The 21916-nt window shown below is 43.8% G+C and overlaps 1 protein-coding gene across 1 annotated transcript in view; it reads left to right on the top strand.

The window, feature by feature from the left end:
• LOC134359716 (uncharacterized) overlaps positions 1-21916 on the top strand; it is a 205621-nt gene that overhangs the window by 165396 nt on the left and 18309 nt on the right. The window contains exon 5 of the mRNA XM_063073234.1: positions 9963-10124. Coding sequence (XP_062929304.1) covers positions 9963-10124 — 162 coding nt within the window. The remainder of the gene's footprint in view (positions 1-9962; positions 10125-21916) is intronic.

Here is a 21916-nt window from a genome sequence, read left to right as displayed (position 1 = left end):
ACTCCACCAATCCATTTTCTTTACCATGAGTACATGATCTTGGACAATATAATGTCTGTTTTCAGCAGATGGCAGCACACCATTTTAAACACGAGAAATTCTGCAGATGCTGGAAGTCCAAATCAACGTACGCAAAATGCCGGAGGAACTCAGCAGGTCAGGCAGCATCTGCGGAAATTAATAAACAGTCGACGTTTTGGGCTGAGACACTGTTTTAGGGCTGGAAGGGAAGGGGGAAGATGCCAGAATAAAAAGTTTTGGGGGAAGGGAAAGAGGGATAGCCAGATGGTGATAGGTAAAGCCAGGTGGGTGGGAAAGATAAAGGGCTGGAAAGGATGGAATCTGATAGGAGTGGAGACTGGACCATCGGAGAAAGGGAAGGAAGAAGGGAAGGTGATAGACAGGTGATAAGGAGAAGAGGCAAGAGGCCAGAGTGCTGAATAGAAGAAGAGGAGAGCGGGAGGGAATTTTTTTTTACCGGAAGGAGAAATCGATGTTCATGCCATCAGGTTGGAGTCTACCCAAATGGAATACACTGGGTGTATAATTCAGAAGGCCTTTGACAAGGTGCCTCACATGAGGCTGCTTAACAAAGCTACGAGCCCATGGTATTACAGGAAAGATTCTGGCATGGATAAAGCAGTGACTGATTGGCAGGAGGTAAAGAGTGGGAAAAAAGAGAGCCTTTTCTGGTTGGCTGCCGGTGACTAGTGGTGTTCTACAGAGGTCTGTGTTGAGACTGATTCTATTTACATTATATGTCAATGATTTGGATGATGGAATTGATGGCTTTGTTGAAAAGTTTGAAGATGGTATGAAGACAGGTGGAGGGGCAGGTAGGTTTGGGGAAGTGGAGAGGCTACAGAACTTCTTAGACAGATTAGTAGAATGGGAAAGAAGTGGCAGATGGAATACAGTGTTGGGAAGTGTATCATCAAGCACTTTGGTAGAAGAAATGAAAGGGTTGATTAGTTTCTAAATAGAGAGAAAATACAAAAAGACAAAATAATTCAAAAGAATGAGCGGTGACCTCATGGAAACCAATCGAAAGGTGAAAGACCATAAGACAAAGGAGCAGAAGTCGGCCATTCGGCCCATCGAGTCTGCTCCGCCATTTTATCATGAGCTGATCCATTCTCCCATTTAGCCCCACTGCCCCGCCTTCTCACCATAACTTTTGATGCCCTGGCTACTCAGATACCTATCAATCTCTGCCTTAAATACACCCAATGACTTGGCCTCCACTGCCGCCCATGGCAACAAATTCCATAGATTCACCACCCCCTGGCTAAAAAAATTTCTTCGCATCTCTGCTCTGAATGGGCGCCCTTCAATCCTTAAGTCATGCCCTCTCGTACTAGACTCCCCCATCATGGGAAACAACTCTGCCACATCCACCCTGTCCATGCCTTTCAACATTCGAAATGTTTCTATGAGGTCCCCCCCATTCTTCTAAACTCCAAGGAATACAGTCCAAGAGCGGACAAACGTTCCTCATATGTTAACCCTCTCATTCCCGGAATCATTCTTCTTTGTACCCTCTCCAATGTCAGCACATCCTTTCTTAAATAAGGAGACCAAAACTGCCCACAGTACTCTAAGTGAGATCTTACCAGCGCCTCATAGAGCCTCAACATCACATCCCTGCTCCTATACTCTATTCCTCTAGAAATGAATGCCAACATTGCATTTGCCTTCTTCACCACCGACTCAACCTGGAGGTTAACCTTAAGGGTATCCTGCACGAGGACTCCCAAGTCCTATTGCATCTCAGAACTTTGAATTCTCTCCCCATTTAATAATAGCCTGCCCATTTATTTCTTCTGCCAAAGTGCATAATCATACACTTTCCAACATTGTATTTCATTTGCCACTTCTTTGCCCATTCTTCCAATCTATCCAAGTCTCTCTGCAGACTTTCTGTTTCCTCAGCACTACCGGCCCCTCCACCTATCTTCGTATCATCAGCAAACTTAGCCACAAAGCCATCTATTCCATAATCCAAATCGTTGATGTACAATGTAAAAAGAAGCGGCCCCAACACGGACCCCTGTGGAACACCACTGGTAACCAGCAGCCAACCAGAATAGGATCCCTTTATTCCCACTCTCTGTTTCCTGCCAATCAGCCAATGCTCTATCCATGTATGTAACTTTCCCGTAATTCCATGGGCTCTTATCTTGTTAAGCAGCCTCATGTGTGGCACCTTGTCAAAGGCCTTCTGAAAATCCGAATATACAACATCCACTGCATCTCCCTTGTCTAGCCTACTTGTAATTTCCTCAAAAAATTGTAATAGGTTTGTCAGGCAGGATTTTCCTTTAAGGAATCCATGCTGAGTTCTGCCTATCTTGTCATATGCCTGCAGGTACTCCGTAACCTCATCCTTGACAATCAACTCCAACAACTTCCCAACCACCGATGTCAAGCAAATAGGTCTATAATTTCCTTTTTGCTTCCTTGCCCTGTTCTTAAATAGCGGAGTGATATTTGCAATCTTCCAGTCCTCCGGAACCATGCCAGAATCTATCGACTTTTGAAAGATCATTGCTAATGCCTTCTTCAATCTCCACAGCTACTTCCTTCAGAACACAAGGGTGCATTCCATCTGGTCCGGGAGATTTATCTACCTTTAGACTATTCAGCTTCCTGAGTACTTTCTCTGTCGTAATTGTGACTGCACACACTTCTCTTCTCTGCCACCCTTGAGTGTCCTTTACACTGCTGATGTCTTCCTCAGTGAAGACTGATGCAAAATACTCGTTCAGTTCCTCCGCCATCTCCTTATCTCCCATTACAATTTCTCCAGCATCACTTTCTATCGGTCCTATATCTACTCTCACCTGTCTTTTACTCTTTATATACTTGAAAAAGCTTTCAGTATCCTCTTTGATATTATTTGCTAGCTTCCTTTCATAGTTAATATTTTCCTTCTTAATTTCCTTCTTAGTTTCCTTTTGTAAGCTTTTAAAAACTTCCTAATCCTCTGTCTTCCCATTAATTTTTGCTTCCTTGTATGCCCTCTCCTTTGCTTTAACCTTGGCTTTGACTTCTCTTGTCAGCCACGGTTGCATCCTTTTTCCATTCGAAAATTTCTTCTTTCTTGGAATATACCTGTCTTGCACCTTCCTCACTTCTCGCATAAACTCCAGCCACTGCTGCTCTGCCATCCTTCCCGCCAGTGTCCCTTTCCAGAAAGGGAAGAGGGAAAGGGAAGAGCAAATCTGCAGAGAGATAGCAGGCAACTGCAGGAATCATAAAGTTGTGGTGGTAGGGGATTTTAATTTTCCATACATTGATTGGGACTCCCATGCTGTTAGGGGTCTAGATGGTTTAGAGTTTGTAAAATGTGTTCAGGAAAGTTTTCTAAATCAATATATAGAGGGACCAACTAGAGGGGATGCAATATTGGATCTCCTGTTAGGAAATGAGTTAGGACAAGTGACGGAAGTCTGTGTAGGGGAGCACTTTGGTTCCAGTGATCATAACACCATTAGTTTCAATTTGATCATGGACAAGGATAGATCTGGTCCTAGGGTTGAGGTTCTGAACTGGAAGAAGGCCAAATTTGAAGAAATGAGAAAGGATCTAAAAAGCGTGAATTGGGACAGGTTGTTCTCTGGCAAAGATGTGATTGATAGGTGGGAAGCCTTCAAAGGGGAAATATTGAGAGTGCAGAGTTTGTATGTTCCTGTCAGGATTAAAGGCAAATTGAATAGGAATAAGGAACCTTGGTTCTCAAGGGATATTGCAACTCTGATAAAGAAGAAGAGGGAGTTGTATGAAATATATAGGAAACAGGGAGTAAATCAGGTGCTTGAGGAATATAAGAAGTGCAAGAAAATACTTAAGAAAGTAATCAGGAGGGCTAAAAGAAGACATGAGGCTGCCTTGGCAGTCAAAGTGAAGGATAATCCAAAGAGCTTTTACAGGTATATTAAGAGCAAAAGGATTGTAAGGGATAAAATTGGTCCTCTTGAAGATCAGAGTGGTCGGCTATGTGCGGAACCAAAGGAAATGGGGGAGATCTTAAATAGGTTTTTTGCATCTGTGTTTACTAAGGAAACTGGCATGAAGTCTGTGGAATTGAGGGAATCAAGCAGTGAGATCATGGAAACTGTACAGATTGAAAAGGAGGAGGTGCTTGCTGTCTTGAGGAAAATTAAAGTGGATAAATCCCCGGGACCTGACAGGGTGTTCCCTTGGACCTTGAAGGAGACTAGTGTTGAAATTGCGGGGGCCCTGGCAGAAATATTTAAAATGTCGCTGTCTACGGGTGAGGTGCCGGAGGATTGGAGAGTGACTCATGTTGTTCCGTTGTTTAAAAAAGGATCGAAAAGTAATCCGGGAAATTATATGCCGGTGAGTTTAACGTCGGTAGTGGGTAAGTTATTGGAGGGAGTACTAAGAGACAGAATCTACAAGCATTTGGATAGACAGGGACTTATTAGGGAGAGTCAACATGGCTTTGTGCGTGGTAGGTCATGTTTGACCAATCTATTGGAGTTTTTCAAGAAGGTTACCAGGAAAGTGGATGAAGGGAAGGCAGTGGATATTGTCTACATGGATTTCAGTAAAGCCTTCGACAAGGTCCCGCATGGGAGGTTAGTTAGGAAAATTCAGTCGCTAGGTATACATGGATAGGTGGTAAATTGGATTAGACATTGGCTCAATGGAAGAAGCCAAAGAGTGGTGGTAGAGAATTGCTTCTCTGAGTGGAGGCCTGTGACTAGTGGTGTGCCACAGGGATCAGTGCTGGGTCCATTGTTATTTGTCATCTATATCAATGATCTGGATGATAATGTGGTAAATTGGATCAGCAAGTTTGCTGATGATACAAAGATTGGAGGTGTAGTAGACAGTGAGGAAGGTTTTCAGAGCCTGCAGAGGGACTTGGACCAGCTGGAAAAATGGGCTGAAAAATGGCAGATGGAGTTTAATACAGACAATTGTGAGGTATTGCATGTTGGAAGGACAAACCAAGGTAGAACATACGGGGTTAATGGTAAGGCACTGAGAAGTGCAGTAGAACAGAAGGATCTGGGAATAAAGATACAAAATTCCCTAAAAGTGGCGTCACAAGTAGATAGGGTCGTAAAGAGAGCTGTTGGTACATTGGCCTTTATTAATCAAAGTATTGAGTATAAGAGCTGGAATGTTATGATGAGGTTGTATAAGGCATTGGTGAGGCCGAACCTGAAGTATTGTGTTCAGTTTTGGTCACCAAATTACAGGAAGGATATAAATAAGTTTGAAAGAGTGCAGAGAAGGTTTACAAGGATGTTGCCGGGACTTGAGAAACTCAGTTACAGAGAAAGGTTGAATAGGTTAGGACTTTATTCCCTGGAGTGTAGAAGAATGAGGGGAGATTTGATAGAGTTATATAAAATTATGATGGGTATAGATAGGGTGAATGCAAGCAGGCTTTTTCTACCGAGGCAAGGGGAGAAAAAAACCAGAGGACGTGGGTTAAGGGTGAGGGGGGAAAAGTTTAAAGGGAACATTAAGGGGGGGCTTCTTCACACGTAGCGTGGTGGGAGTATGGAATGAGCTGCCAGATGAGGTGGTAAATGCGGGTTCTTTTTTAACATTTAACAATAAATTGGACAGCTAAATGGATGGGAGGTGTATGGAGGGATATGGTCCGTGTGCCGGTCAGTGGGACTAGGCAGAAAATGGCTCGGCACAGCCAAGAAGGGCCAAAAGGCCTGTTTCTGTGCTGTAGTTTCTATGGTTTCTAAAGGCCTTGATAATGTGGATGAGGAGGGGATGTTTCCTCTGGTGGGAGAGTCTAAGACCAGAAGACACAGCCTCGGAAGAGAGGAGCATCTTTTTTGAATGGAGATGGGGAGGAATTTCTTTAGCCAGACAGTGGTAGGTCTGTGGGATTCTTTGCCACAGGCAGCTGTGGAGGCCGAGTCATTTGTTATATTGAAGGCAGAGGCTGATGGATTTTTGATTGGTTAGGGCATGAAAGGAGATGGGGAGAAGGCAGGAGGTTGAGGCTGAGAGGAAAATTGGATCAGCCATGCTGAAATGGCGAAGCAGACTCGATGAGCCAAATGGCCTATTTCTGCTCCTATATCTTGTGGTCTTATGGTCTAATAAGGTGTTGCTCCTCCACCCTGAGGGTGGCCTCATCGTGACACAAGAAGAGGCCATAGACTGACATGTTGCACGAGTAGAGGCCATGTTGATCCATTCTAACAACAAACCATTGTAACAGCTTCTACCCTGCCGATATCAGACTCTTGTAGATGAAATTTTGACCTTTCAATGTACGAAATCATTGCCTTGCACTTTCTCTGTAACACTATCTTCTGCATTCTGAATTGTTCTTATCTTGAACTACATTAATGTTCTTATGTATGCAATGATCTGTCCGGATGGAATGCAAATCCAACAATAAACCAAGTGCCATCAATTCAAATCTACCATCATAGAAGATACTGATGAAGCATCAGCAGTGGAAGAAGTTCATCAGGCAGTGTATCAGAAAGAACTGGCATCTATTCAACTCCTGGGAGCTGGCATCCTGTAAGACCCTAGGGCACCCTTGTATCTCCACACTGCAACAATGGAAGCTTTTCTTTATTGTGTCCCTGGATGTACATGCCCCTCGATTCTAACTATATTTGTCATGAGCAAGTGATTCAGTCTTTCAATATATAAAAAAAACAGGGTATCTGTACTTCATTAGAAAATAACCATTTCCACAGCTGGAAACAGCCTGTGGACCAAGTGCTGACAGTTAATCAGCTTTTTTTTAACCATATATTTATTTATAAACTCTAACAAAGGCTAACTTTGGATTTATACCCAATAGAATCCTTTATCAATAGAGTAATCGGCACAGCATGGAGACAGGCTCGATAGCCATTGAGTCCATGTTGGCCGACAGCCAACTATTTACAGAGACCCACACCAATCCCATTTTTAAATCTCCTCACATTCCCATCAGCGCACCATGGATTCTACCATCTCCTGCACACTGCAGACAACTAACTTGCCGAACGGCATGTGTTTAGGACGTGGGAGGAGACCAGAGAACGTACAAACTCCACGCAGACAGAATGGGTGCACGATTGAATCCGACCCCCTGGTGTTGTAAGGCAGTGGTACTTTTACATGCAGTGTTGGAGATTGCCTGATTATTTCTAACTTTCCTTTCAAATTCTACTTTCTTTATCTTGTTCTAATGAAAAATGTCCCTCTTGCTTATAATATATTTTGTCCGGCTTGCTGCCTGTCAGTGCAGAACCACTTTTCTTCTGTGAAGTCCAATTTTGCCTTTAGTCAGCTGATTCCTTCAACATCTCACAGTGTCCACCCCAGGGAAAGGGCAGCAGGAAATCCCCTCCACAATCTCCGCCAAGTTGCGCACTATCCTGACTTGGGAGTATCATGCTCTTCCTTCATCATTGCTTGATCTAAACCCTGGAACTCTTTCCCAATGACACCGACGAACTGGGTATCTTTATTGGAAGGATGAAGGCATCTTTATCTTTACACTCTTCAGAAAGGCAGCTCACTGCCACTTTGCCCAGGGCAGGTAGGAACGGGCAAGAAACACTGACCTGGCCAGCCTAAAGGTATAAATAAATGAGAAAAGATTTCCCGGGAAGGTGGTCAGGGTTTTCAATGTTGTCACAAGGAATGAGAGAAGGAGTACATAGATGGTGCAGGAGGAGGGCCTGTGATAGAAAAAGCTCGAGCTCGGTCCAAGAAACCTCTTGTTAAGCCTGTCAGATATTGTAGGGATTTGCCGAAGCCCGTAAGTTAGCTCATCTCCGGTCACTGGGGGACTGGGTAACCCTTTAGTGAAATATTTCCATTCGGTCTGCGTAGTAACCTCAGGCTCAGCATTGCCTGTCACTAAATCTATGCCGCCCCTGCTCCGTGCCCAGTCTGTAACCCGCTCAGTGGGAGTTTGTGCAGACCCTATCTAACCACCAGGTATACAGCAGCTGTCTTAAATCAGTTCAGCAATCGCAGGTTATCTAACCCCATCCTTTAGTTTCATTATCTATCTCATTGCTGTTCGGTGGTTCTCTCACTACCTTCCCCTCCTCCTTTCCGTGCACTATAGAACTTATTCTACCTGGGATGTTTGCCACTACTAATGAAGATGATTCACCAAAAATATTCCAGAGCTGCTAATGTTTTCTGGTTTCATCCCTCAGTGATAACTCTAGAACAATCTGGATTGATCCTTCTGGATTATCTTACTCACCAACCCGTACTGGAGGGATATAGAAGCATAGAAACATAGAAAACCTGCAGCACAATACAGGCCCTTCAGCCCACAAAGCTCTGCCAAACATGTCCTTACCTTAGAAATTACCTAGATACATCTATCTTTCTCTCAGTCCGACTTCGCTTGTTTCTGTATGCCTGATGAATTGCTTCTTAACTAAAATTAGAATATGGTACAGCACAGGAACAGGCCGTTCGGCCCACAATGTTGTGCCAAGCCAGCTAAAAAGCAAATCAAAAATGCCCAAATACTGATCCCTCCTACCTACACCATGTCCATATCCCTCCATCTTCCTTACATCCACGTGCCTATCCAAATGTCTCTTAAAAACCTCTAATGTATTTGCCTCCACCACCACACCAGGCAGGGCATTTTGGACATCCACAACTCTTTGAGTAAAAAACGTGCCCCTCACATCCCCCTTTGAACCTACCCCCTCTCAGCTTCAATGCTAGACCTCTGGTATCAGACATTTCAGCTCTAGCAAACAAATAGTCTCTGTCCACTCTATCTATCCCTCTCATAATCTTGTAAACTTCTGTCAGACCTCCCCTCAGCCGCCACTGCTCTAGAGAAAACAACCCAAATTTGTCCAGCCTCTTGTGATAACACGTGCCCTTTAAATCAGGCAGCATCCTTGTAGATCTCTTCTGCACCCTTTCCAAACCCTCAACATCGTTCCTAGAGTGGGGCGACCAGATCTATATGCAATATTCTGGATGTGGTCTAACTAGACTTTTATAACCTTGCAACATAGACAACTACCTTTTGAACTTAGTGCCTCAATTAATAAAAATAAGCATTCCATAAGTCTTAACCACATTATGGAGCTCAGTAGCCACTTCCAAGGAGCTATGAATTTGGATCATAAAATCTCTCTGCTTAGCAATACTGTTAAGGATCTTGCCCTTAACAATGTACTGTCTTCTTGCATTTTCCGTACTGGGGGGGCAACACCTCACATTTATCTGGGTTAAACACCATCTGCCATTTCTCTGCCCATATTTGCAACTGATCTGTATCGCACTGTATTCTTTACCAGTCTTCTGCACTATCTGCAACTCCACCGATCTACAATTTCATCCAGGTTACTTATATACGATACATTGTTCTACTGTAAGATAGGGGCCTGAAACAAATACATCTGCTTTCAAATAACACTCCATGTATAGTTCTCAAAGAAACATGAACACAAATAACAAAGAATAAATGTAATAAGATTTCCAGTTGTCCTAATTAACATAATCTATCTATGTGATGACAATATACTACAGGCAATTTCTCAAACTGGTCCTCCCTCCCTCACAAAAGTTAATCTTTTATAATCATGAACAACAGGAATTCTGCAGTTGCTGGAAATTCAAGCAACACACATCAAAGTTGCTGGTGAACGCAGCAGGCCAGGCAGCATCTCTAGGAAGAGGTATAGTCGACGTTTAGAGGATGTATAGAGGACCTGACGAAGGGTCTCGGCCTGAAACGTCGACTGTACCTCTTCCTAGAGATGCTGCCTGGCCTGCTGCGTTTACCAGCAACTTTGATCTTTTATAATCATGTTGGGTTGGTGAAGATGAGCTTTCTCCTGTTCGTTAAACCAACATTCTCAGTCTATCAACGTTATATTTATTACGGCGAGAAGTTGTGTAACTTTGATACGTACTGTAAGTATTTCCTCAACCCTAAAGTGACTGTTATTTCTGTTTAGGGACTAATTCAACAGCTGTTGTTTGTTATGGGAAAGCCAACTGCGGCCAAAGAGCATTGCACAAGGTACCATCCAACTTGTAAGGTGACATCGAAAGATGAGCCTGTCCTCAGCGGTCCCGACTTCCGTGAAGGAAACTATTTTCTCTCCGTGCGGTCAGAGGTAAAGATTTCTATTACGTGAATAGGAAGTGTTCATGTTTCTGAAATCCAAAATGTTCTTTCCTCATCCTCAGACGACCAGTCCGTCTGCTGTCTGTTTGTGATTACTGTACCAGATCATTTTTCATCCCTGTTGTAGCTGTTCACCTGTGATGTTCACCTCATCCTTTACAAGTGGGCTGTGCATTTGTCTCCAGAATAGCTTGTCTATTTTAACAGCTGCTGGGAGATGGGCGAGTGTGTTGTGTGCCACACACATGGGTGTCTTGTCTGGTTTCTGCCTGCAAAACCCAAGAAGCATTTTCTTTCCCTTTTCCTGGTAACGTTATGTGCATGAGCACCCGGGAGGGATTATGATCTCTCTATTTTGGGAGCATTGACTAATCAGAGGGATAGGCAAGTGGAAATAATGATCACATTATCTTTACATTATCATTGTAGAGCTAAAAATATCCCTTTGCTCTAAAAATTCTGAAATCAAAGCCTACTGAAAGTGTGATTTATGTAGTATATTCTTTTATAAATATGTAACCGTCACCTAATTGCTAAAGCTTTGCAGGTTTGGACTAAGTACCATCTCACTGGAGAGCAAGTAATGATAAATGGGTTTAGTGCATTAGAATCATCATTGATATATCAGGCACAGTAGTCTCAGCCTATGTGACTGATGCTTTTACAGATTTTTGCCCAGCAACCAAGGTGGTTGACCCCGCTCTAGCAGCACACATAAAATGCTGGAGGAACTCAGCAGGCCAGGCAGCGTTAATGGAAAAGAGTACGGTCGACGTTTCGGGCCGAGGCCCTTCATGAGGACAGACACACAAAATGCTGGACTGCTGAAGGTTTTTGGCCCGAAACGTCGACTGTACTCTTTTCCATAGACGCTGCCTGGCCTGCTGAGTTCCTCCAGCAAATTTGTGTGTCATGCTCAGATTTCCAGCATCTGCAGATCTTCTCTTGTTTGGGCTTCATTTAAGAACTAAGGTCAGGTTTTCTGTCGCTACATTTTTTGTTGAGAGTGAGAGATTTCCAGTGAAATCAGAAATAAGATGGCAGATGAATTGGATGGAGCACACGTGAAGCTGCTGCTTCCACAGTTAATTATGACCGCAAACGTACCTGAAGAATTGTTAACATTGAAGACCTCAAGCTGCTGTAATTTATGATTAAAAATCAAACACCTGTCCCAACTAGGCGGCATAGAAGCAGTGCAGTAATTGCATTGCCCTCAACTGCAAGTGGTTAAAATTAGCCCAGGTACAACCTCAGCAGCCGCCAAACAAACATGGATAACAGAATAATCATTCTCCAAGATCCGGGATTCGTCTGGTGGAACACAGCAGGTCAGGCAGCACCTATGGAACAAAATGGACGGGTGATGTTTCAAGCTGCGATCCTTCTTCACGTCTGGAAAGGAAGAGGGCAGAAGCCGGAATGAAAAGGTAGTGAGGGGCGGAGGAGCACAAGCTGGCAGGTGAGAGGTGAGTCCAGGTGCGGGGAGAAGGTAGGTGGGTGGAGGAGGGGGAATAAATGGGAATGATGTGGGAAGTTGGCAGGTGATAGGTGAGTCCAGGTGGAGGGAGAAGGTAGGTGGGTGGAGGAGGGGGAATAAATGGGAATGATGTGGGAAGTTGGCAGATGATAGCTGAAGGAGATAAAGGGCTGAAGAAGAAGGAATCTGACAGGACAGGACAGTAGGCGGTAAGAGAAAGGAGGTGGGGTACGAGAGGGAGGTGATGGGCAGGTCATGAGGGACGGAGAGGGGAAGTGGTGAGAGGACCACAGGAAGCAGGGATAACAAACTGTGGGTGGGGGTGGGCACACACAAGGAAAACAGAAGTGAAGTGGCCACTAGTAGTTAGAGAAATTGATGTGTTCATCTCTGAGGCAGTGACTGAAACTTTTATTGCTTGGTGGAACCCACAAAATCTATCGGATGAAGTTTGTGGGTACACTACGCTGGTTCAGGTGAAGGAAAGGCAAACCCTCTTTGCTTTAGCAGCTGCTTTCTCACAATGACTTGTAGACAACTGATGTGACATGGCACCCTCTTCAGAAGATCGTGTGCCTGTGGGAAGGAAAGGTGTCGTGGCAGTGATTCATAAAGAGTCTAATCCAGGATGTATAAATTAAAACATAGAACATAGAAATTTACAGCACATTACAGGCTCTTCGGCCCACGATGTTGTGCCAACCATGTAACCTACTCTGGAGACTGCCTAGAATTTCCCAAGCACATAGCCCTCTATTTTTCTAAGCTCCAGTTACCTGTCTAAGAGTCTCTTAAAAGACCCTATCGTATCCGCTTCCACCACAGCCGCCAGCAGTGCATTCCATGCACCCACCACACTCTGTGTGAAAAAACTTACCTCTGACATCCCCTTAGTATCTATTTCCCAGCACCTTAAAGCTATGCCTCCTTGTGTTAGCCATTTCAGCTCTGGGAAAAAGCCTCTGAGAATGAGGAGATTATAGATAGTAGCTACAGGGAGGTAGTTACGCCAAAGGAGCAGAGGACAGGAAATTGGGTCACTGTCAGTCGAGGGAAGAGGAAAGAGCAGGCAGAGAAGGGTTCCCCGGTGGCCATTCCCCTCAACAACAAGTATACCGCATTGGATACTGTTGGGGGGGAGGACTTACCTGGGACAAGCTGCAGTAGCCGGATCTCTGGCACTGAGTCTGGCTCTGCAGTGCAGAAGGGAGGGGGGAAAAGAGGAGAGCGGTAGTGATAGGGGACTCAATAGTTAGAGGTGCAGATAGGAGGTTCTGTGGTCGTGACAGAGAATCCAGGATGGTTTGTTGCCTCCCGGGTGCCAGGGTCAAGGATGTCTCTGATCGATTGCATGACATTCTGAAGAGGGAGGGTGACCAGCCAGATGTCGTGGTGCACATCGGTACCGATGACATAGCAAGGAAGAGTGAGGATGTCCTGGAGAGTGAGTATAGAGAGCTTGGTAGGAAGTTGAAAAGCAGGACCTCGAGGGTGGTAATCTCAGGATTGCTACCTGTGCTACGTGCCAGTGAGGGTAGGAATAGGATGCTCTGGAGGAGGAACAAGTGGCTGAGGAACTGGTGTAGGGAGCAGAGTTTCAGATTTCAGGATAATTGGGACCTCTTCTGGGGCAGGTGGGACCTGTACAAGAGAGATGGGTTACACTTGAACTACAGGGGGACCAATATCCTTTCAGGGAGATTTGTTAATGCTATTGGGGAGGCTTTAAACTAGATTTGTAGGGGGATGGGAACCAGAGTGCCAGATCTGACAGTGTGGCTGGGGTGAAAATAAATGATGTTAAAAGTTCAAGCAAATCCACTAATAGAAAGGTTGTGAGTGGTGGTAAAAATCTTCTGAGGTGTATATATTTCAATGCTAGGAGTATTGCGGGGAAGGCGGATGAGTTGAGGGCGTGGATTGACACGTGGAATAATGACGTTATAGCAATTAGTGAAACTTGGCTACAGCAGGGGCAGGACTGGCAGCTTAATATTCCAGGGTTCCGATGTTTCAGATGTGATCGAGGCAGAGGAATGAAAGGTGGGGGAGTAGCATTGCTTGTTAGGGAAAATATTACAGCAGTGCTCAGGCAGGACAGATTAGAGGGCTTGTCTACTGAGTCCTTATGGGTGGAGCTGAGAAACAGGAAAGGTATGGCCACATTAGTGGGATTGTATGACAGACCACCCAATAGTCAAAGAGAATTGGAAGAGCAAATCTGCAGAGAGATAGCAGGCAACTGCAGGAAACATAAAGTTGTGGTGGTAGGGGATTTTAATTTTCCATATATTGATTGGGATTCCCATACTGTTAGGGGTCTAGATGGTTTAGAGTTTGTAAAATGTGTTCAGGAAAGTTTTCTAAATCAATATATAGAGGGACCAACTAGAGGGGATGCAATATTGGATCTCCTGTTAGGAAACGAGTTAGGACAAGTGACAAAAATCTGTGTAGGGGAACACTTTGGTTCCAGTGATCATAACACCATTAGTTTCAACTTGATCATGGACAAGGATAGATCTGGTCCTAGGGTTGAGTTTCTTAACTGGAAGAAGGCCAAATTTGAAGAAATGAGAAAGGATCTAAAAAGCGTGGATTGGGACAGGTTGTTCTCTGGCAAGGATGTGATCGGTAGGTGGGAAGCCTTCAAAGGAGAAATTTTGAGAGTGCAGAGCTTGTATGTTCCTGTCAGGATTAAAGGCAAATTGAATAGGAATAAGGAACCTTGGTTCTCAAGGGATATTGCAACTCTGATAAAGAAGAAGAGGGAGTTGTATGACATGTATAGGAAGCAGGGAGTAAATAAGGTGCTTGAGGAGTATAAGAAGTGCAAGAAAATACTTAAGAAAGAAATCAGGAGGGCTAAAAGAAGACATGAGGTTGCCTTGGCAGTCAAAGTGAAGGATAATCCAAAGAGCTTTTACAGGTATATTAAGAGCAAAGGGATTGTAAGGGATAAAATTGGTCCTCTTGAAGATCAGAGTGGTGGGCTATGTGCAGAACCAAAGGAAATGGGGGAGATCTTAAATAGGTTTTTTGCATCTGTATTTACTAAGGGAACTGCCATGAAGTCTATGGAATTAAGGGAAACAAGTAGTGAGATCATGGAAACAGTACAGATCGAAAAGGTGGAGATCCTTGCTGTCTTGAGGAAAATTAAAGTGGATAAATCCCCGGGACCTGACAGGGTGTTCCCTCGGACCTTGAAGGAGACTAGTGTTGAAATTGCAGGGGCCCTGGCAGAAATATTTAAAATGTCGCTGTCTACAGGTGAGGTGCCAGAGGATTGGAGAGTGACTCATGTTGTTCCGTTGTTTAAAAAAGGATCGAAAAGTAATCAGGGAAATTATAGGCCGGTAAGTTTAATGTCGGTAGTAGGTAAGTTATTGGAGGGAGTACTAAGAGACAGAATCTACAAGCATTTGGATAGACAGAGACTTATTAGGGAGAGTCAACATGGCTTTGTGCGTGGTAGGTCATGTTTGACCAATCTATTGGAGTTTTTCCAGGAGGTTACCAGGAAAGTGGATGAAGGGAAGGCAGTGGATATTGTCCACATGGACTTCAGTAAGGCCTTTAACAAGGTCCCGCATGGGAGGTTAGTTAGGAAAATTCAGTCGCTAGATATACATGGAGAGGTGGTAAATTGGATTAGACATTGGCTCAATGGAAGAAGCCAAAGAGTGGTAGTAGAGAATTGCTTCTCCGAGTGGAGGCCTGTGACTAGTGGTGTGCCACAGGGATCAGTGCTGGGTCCATTGTTATTTGTCATCTATATCAATGATCTGGATGATAATGTGGTAAATTGGATCAGCAAATTTGCTGATGATACAAAGATTGGAGGTGTAGTAGACAGTGAGGAAGGTTTTCAGAGCCTGCAGAGGGACTTGGACCAGCTGGAAAAATGGGCTGAAAAATGGCAGATGGAGTTTAATACAGACAAGTGTGAGATATTGCATGTTGGAAGGACAAACCAAAGTAGAACATACACAGGGTTAATGGTAAGGCACTGAGGAGTGCAGTGGAACAGAGGGATCTGGGAATACAGATACAAAATTTCCTAAAAGTGGTGTCACAGGTAGAAAGGGTCGTAAAGAGAGCTTTTGGTACATTGGCCTTTATTAATCAAAGTATTGAGTATAAGAGCTGGAATGTTATGATGAGGTTGTATAAGGCATTGGTGAGGCCGAATCTGGAGTATTGTGTTCAGTTTTGATCACCAAATTACAGAAAGGATATAAATAAGTTTGAAAGAGTGCAGAGAAGGTTTACAAGGATGTTGCCGGGACTTGAAAAACTCAGTTACAGAGAAAGGTTGAATAGGTTAGGACTTTATTCCCTGGAGCGTAGAAGAATGAGGGGAGATTTGATAGAGGTATATAAAATTATGATGGGTATAGATAGAGTGAATGCAAGCAGGCTTTTACCACTGAGGCAAGGGGAGAAAAAAACCAGAGGACATGGATTAAGGGTGAGGGGGGAATAGTTTAAAGGGAACATTAGGGGGGGCTTCTTCACACAGAGAGTGGTGGGAGTATGAAATGAGCTGCCAGACGAGGTGGTAAATGCGGGTTCTTTTTTAACATTTAAGAATAAATTAGACAGATACATGGATGGGAGGTGTATGGAGGGATATGGTCCGTGTGCAGGTCAGTGGGACTAGGCAGAAAATGGTTCAGCACAGCCAAGAAGGGCCAACAGGCCTGTTTCTGTGCTGTAGTTTCTATGGTTCTATGGTTCTATCCACACGATCAATACCCCTTATCATATTATACACCTCTTTCAGGTCACCTCTCATTCTCCGTCACTCCAAGGAGAAAAGGCTAAGTACACTCAACCTATCTCATAATATACACCTTCCAATCTAGGAAACATCCTTGTAAATCTCCTCTGCACTCTCTCTATGGTATCCATCTCCTTCCTGTAGTGAGGTGACCAGAAATGAACACAGTACTCCAGGTGGAGTCTGACCAAGGTCTTATATAGCAATAACATTACCTCTTGGCTCTTGAACTCAATCCCACGGTTGATGAAGGCCAACACACCATACGCCTTCTTAACAACACTGTGAACCTGCGCAGCAGCTTTGAGTGTCCTATCGACATGGAACCCAAGATCTTTCAGGTCCTCCACACTGTCAAGTGTCTTACCATTAATATTATATTCTCAGAGACTGCAGCCTTCACCCTGCCTTGTGTATCTGGATTCTAGACTTCCTGCTAGGTCACAGGCAGGTGATAAGAGAGGGCTCCCTCACCTCTGCTCCTCTGACCCTCAACACAGGTGCCCCTCAGGACTGTGTACTAAGCCCCCGCCTTTACTTTCTGTATACCCATGACTGTGTCGCCACCCACAGCTCCAATCTGCTAATTAAATTTGCTGACAACACTGCACTGATTGGCCGAATCTCAAATAAATATCAGGCAGCCTACAGAGAAGGAATCATCACCCTGGCACAGTGGTGCCAAGAAAACAACCTCTCCTTCAATGTCGCAGAAACAAAGGAGCTGGTTGTGGACTACAGGAGAAATGGAGACAGGCTAGCCCCTATTGACATCAATGGATCCGGGGTTGAGAGGGTGAACAGCTTTAAGTTCCTCAGCATAAACATCAGCGAGGATCTCACGTCATCTGTACATACCGGCTGTGTGGTGAAAAAGGCACCTCTTTTACCTCAGACAGTTGAAGAAGTTTGTTATGGGCCCCCAGATCCTAAGAACTTTCTACAGGGGCACAATTGAGAGCATCCTGACTGGCTGCATCACTGCCTGGTATGGGAACTGTACTTCTCTCAATCGCTGGACTCCACAGAGAGTGGTGCGGACAGCCCAGCGCATCTGTAGATGTGAATTCCCCACGATTCAGGACATTTACAAAGATAGCTGTGTAAAAAGAGCCCGACAGATCACTGGGGACCCGAGTCACCCCAACCACATATTGTTCCAGCTGCTACCATCCAGGAAACAGTACCGCAGCATTAAAGCCAGGACCAACAGGCTCCGGGACAGCTTCTTCCACCAGGCCATCAGACTGATTAATTCATGCTGATACAGTTGTATTTCTATGCTATATTGACTATCCTGTTGTACATACTGTTTATTACAAATTACTATAAATTGCACACTGCACAGTTAGACAGAGCTGTAGCACAACGATTTTTACTCCTCATGTATATGAAGGATGTAAGTAGTAAAGTCAATTCAATTCAAGTTGGACCTACCAAAATGAACTACCTCTCACTCATCTGGGTTGAACTCCATCTGCCGCTTCTCAGCCCAGTTCTGCATCCTAACGATATCCTGCTGTAACCTCTGACAATCCTCCAGACTATCCACACCATCCCCAACCTTTGTGTCGTCAGCAAACTTACTAACCTATCCTTCTACTTCTTCATCCAGGTCATTTATAAAAATCACAAAGAGGAGGGGTCCCAGAACAGATCCCTGTGGAACACCACTGGTCACCGACCTCCATGCAGAATACGAACCATCTACAACCACTTTTTGCCTTCTGTGGGCAAGCTAATTCTGGATCCACAAAGCAAGGTCTCCTTGGATCCCGTGCCTCCTTACTTTCTGAGGGAGCGTTGCACAGGGAACCTTACAAATTAGATCAACTCTTACTTCAAAACAAAATTCTGGAAAGGGATACCAGATTTATATAAAATGCAATTTAAAAAAAAATTCAAGCTTGGATTAAATTGTGATGTAACTCTATGTGTGTAAATGTATTTTTGCTGATGCATAGATTACATTACACAGATTCAATTCAACCATATGGCTGAATTTCACTTCCATCTCCCGAATGCATTCATCTGAACTGAAGCATTGCGTTCAGAGAGTGAACATGGGGAAGCAGTAGACGGGCACGTCCTCACCTTGATTCCAGAAGCCAATCTATTGGCAAGGCCCAGAGCATTGCAATGGTACAACTGCAGGATAACATCTTGATCCCTACCATTCAGAGGTTGGGATTAGGCCCACCAATGGACAACACAAGGTCAGAGCCATTGGGGCCTATGACTCCAATCTATTTTGAAGTGGAAAGCCAGGCTTATTCTTGAATGTTTGAGGAGAAAGGTAGGGTACGCTTCATCATTTTAATCTTTCAGTAGTTTAAAAAGCAATTTTTAACTGTACCTGCTGCCAGTAACTGTTGTCCACTCAATATGTACAGTTTGTAGGATTGTTTAGCTAGATATAGGATGGGTAGTCAGTCAGATACAACCCAGTCTACAATGTTAATAACTGTTGAAGTAGCCCTTGAGTGAAGCACCTGTCCCATGAGACTATCAGCAAACTGGATTCAAGCAGCACTGTAATAGTCTGAAATTGCAGGATGGTATGTAGGCTGGAAGTTGATTACCTAGACTTTTTAAACTGAGTTGTCTACTTTGATTCTGTTGCCTTGCCTCATATGCTAGTGTCTTCCATCTGTCTGTGCTGAGCTCCTAAATCACCTTTCATAATCGTTCCAACGTCCGGTCATTTTCACACTTGTGATCTGAGATGGAAACACAAACACCTTGCGTTGAGAGTCAGCAATGCGTTGGTTGAGGCGGTCTGCACTTCCTCAGTTCCATCAATCCCCTCCATCTCCTCAAATCAACCCCTCCACTTCCTCAGTTCAGCAACCCCTCCACTTCCTCAAATCATCAACCCCCTCAGTTCATCAACCCCTTCCACTTTCTCAAATCATCAGCCCCTCCACTTCCTCAGTTCATCAACCCCTTCCACTTCCTGAAGTCATCAACCCCCTCAGTTCATCAACCCTTTCCACTTCCTCAAATCATCAACCCCCTCAGTTCATCAACCCCTTCCACTTTCTCAAATCATCACCCCCTCAGTTCATCAACCCCTCCAGTTCCTCAAATCATCAACCCCCTCAGTTCATCAACCCCTTCCACTTCCTCAAATCATCAACCTCTCCACTTCCTCAAATTGTCAACCCACTCCACTTCCTCAGTTCATCAGCCCTCTGCACGTCCTCGAATCATCAACTCCCTGCACTTCCTCAAATCTTCAATCACCTATACTTCATCAGTTCATCAACCCCCTCCACTTCTTCAGTTCATCAACCCCCTGCACTTCTTCAAATCATCAACCCCTGCGCTTCCTCAGTTCATCAACCACCTCCTCTTCCTCAGTTCATCAACCCCCTCCACTTTCTCAAACAGAGGCTTCCTTCACTTTCTCAGATTGAGATTCCCTCCACTTCTAAAAATTAACACTACCTCTATTTTCTCATTTTAAGGCTCCCTCCACATTCACACATCGAGGACCTCCTCTGCTTCCTCAAATGAGGGCCCTTCCATCCTCAAATCAAAACCCGCTCCACCTTCAGTTGCAGAGCCTTCATTCTGTAGTCTACGTTTACCAGCAGAAATAACTGGGATGTTCTTCACAATTCCTATGGGAAAGGAATAACTTCCAATGTTGTCATTTGGAGGTTGGGATTTGAAGGAAAGTTTATAAATTTTACTTTATGGGTTGCCTAGGTAAAATTTTAAAGGATAACTGTATTTAAAAAAAAGATAATGTTAAGCAGATTCCTTAAGTCTTCAAAGTAAGTGCGTTTTATAAAGATTTTAATGAAATGTGACGAGGCAGTCATTGGATCTACTATTAGTTTTGTAAATGTTTATTGCAAAGATTGAATTCAAAGCCAATAGTTAATGCTAGATTTGGCATGACTACCTATTCTGTATATATCCCAGAATAAGATGCTTTCAGAAATCCTTCAGTGTATTTGATTAGAGTAGCCTGTAATAACAGACAATGAGATGAAAATGCTTTGAAGTGGCTCTACATAATGTTCTGATGATTATAAGGGTACAGCAGGCTTGTTTAACCATCTAACGTTTTGGCCATCTCTCCCGGAGCACTTATTTCGTTAATCTTTGTGTAGAACGTGGAATGTAAAATAGTGCATGTCCTATGGTGTTTGAGCCAATCATGATGCTAGTCTAAACTAATCCCATCTGCCTGCACATGGTCCATAACCCTCCGTTCCCTGCCTGTCTACTTCTACAACATCCCCTGGCAGCAGGTTCCAGGCACCTAGCATTGGACTTGTCTTGAACACAGATTCATGAAGTCAGACAGCACATCTCCATCAAACTTCCCACCTCTCAATTTAAACCTAAGCCCACTAGTATTTGACACTTCAACCGTGGCAAAAAGACTGATGATCAAAGTTTCCCATAATTTTATATAATTCGAATAAGTCACTCCTCAACTTCTGATGCCAGTGTAAACCATTCAAGTTTGTCCAAACTCTCCTTCTAGTTTATAATCTCTAATCTATGGAATACCCTGGCGAACCTTTCCTGCACCCAAACCATTTTCTGCACTACCTCACGATTTTTTTCTTTTTCTCTCTCTTTCTGTTTTCACTACTTATTGAATTTAATGTATATATATATCTTACTGTAAGTTATAGTTTTTTATTATTATGCATTGCACTGTACTGCTGCCACAAAACAACAACTTTCATACCAAGTGCCAGTGATATTAAACCTGATTCTGATTCTAATTCTCTGTCTAAAGCCACCGCATCCTTCCTGTAATATGGTGACCAGAACCACGGCCTAACTAAAGTTTTACACATGAGATCCTGACTTTTATATTCAGTGCACTGCCTGTTGAAGACAACTATGGTACCACTCTATTCACATGTTGCCACTTTCAGGGCGCTGTGGACTTGTACCTCAAGATCACTTAATGTGTCAGTGCTCCTAAAGATGCGGCTATGTACTGAACATCTTCCTCTTACATTTGACATCGCAAAATGCATCACCTCACATTTGTCTGGATTAACTCCATTTGCTATTTCTCTGACCAAATTTCCATCTGGTGTACGGCATATCCTGCTTTACTGTTTGATAATCTCCCTTAATGTCCACCACCATCAATTTTCATGTTAGCTCTGAGCTTATTAAATAGACCGATTACATTTTCATCCAAGTCAAATATACTCTCCTCTGCTACCACCTTGTTTTCCATGATCAAGCCAATTCCGGATCCAAATGACCAACTCACTGCAGATCCCAGCCTACATACCAGCCCAACTACACTGTGAAATGCTTTATTAAAACCAATGTGGACAATATCTATTGCCCTAACCTCATCAAACATCAGACTTCAATTATACCAGTTTGTGGAGATTCTGCATGACATCTAGAACTTCGATAAACTTCAATAGATGAGCAGTGGAGAGTATACAGAATGGTTGCATCACAGTCTGGTACGGAAACATCAATGCCCTTGAATGGAAAATCCTTTTTTTCTTTTACAATC

Source organism: Mobula hypostoma, chromosome 21 (genome assembly GCF_963921235.1).
Source record: "Mobula hypostoma chromosome 21, sMobHyp1.1, whole genome shotgun sequence".
NCBI lineage: Eukaryota > Metazoa > Chordata > Chondrichthyes > Myliobatiformes > Myliobatidae > Mobula > Mobula hypostoma.
Note: the sequence above shows the minus strand (reverse complement) of the source record. Positions and strands in the feature narration are given on the sequence as shown.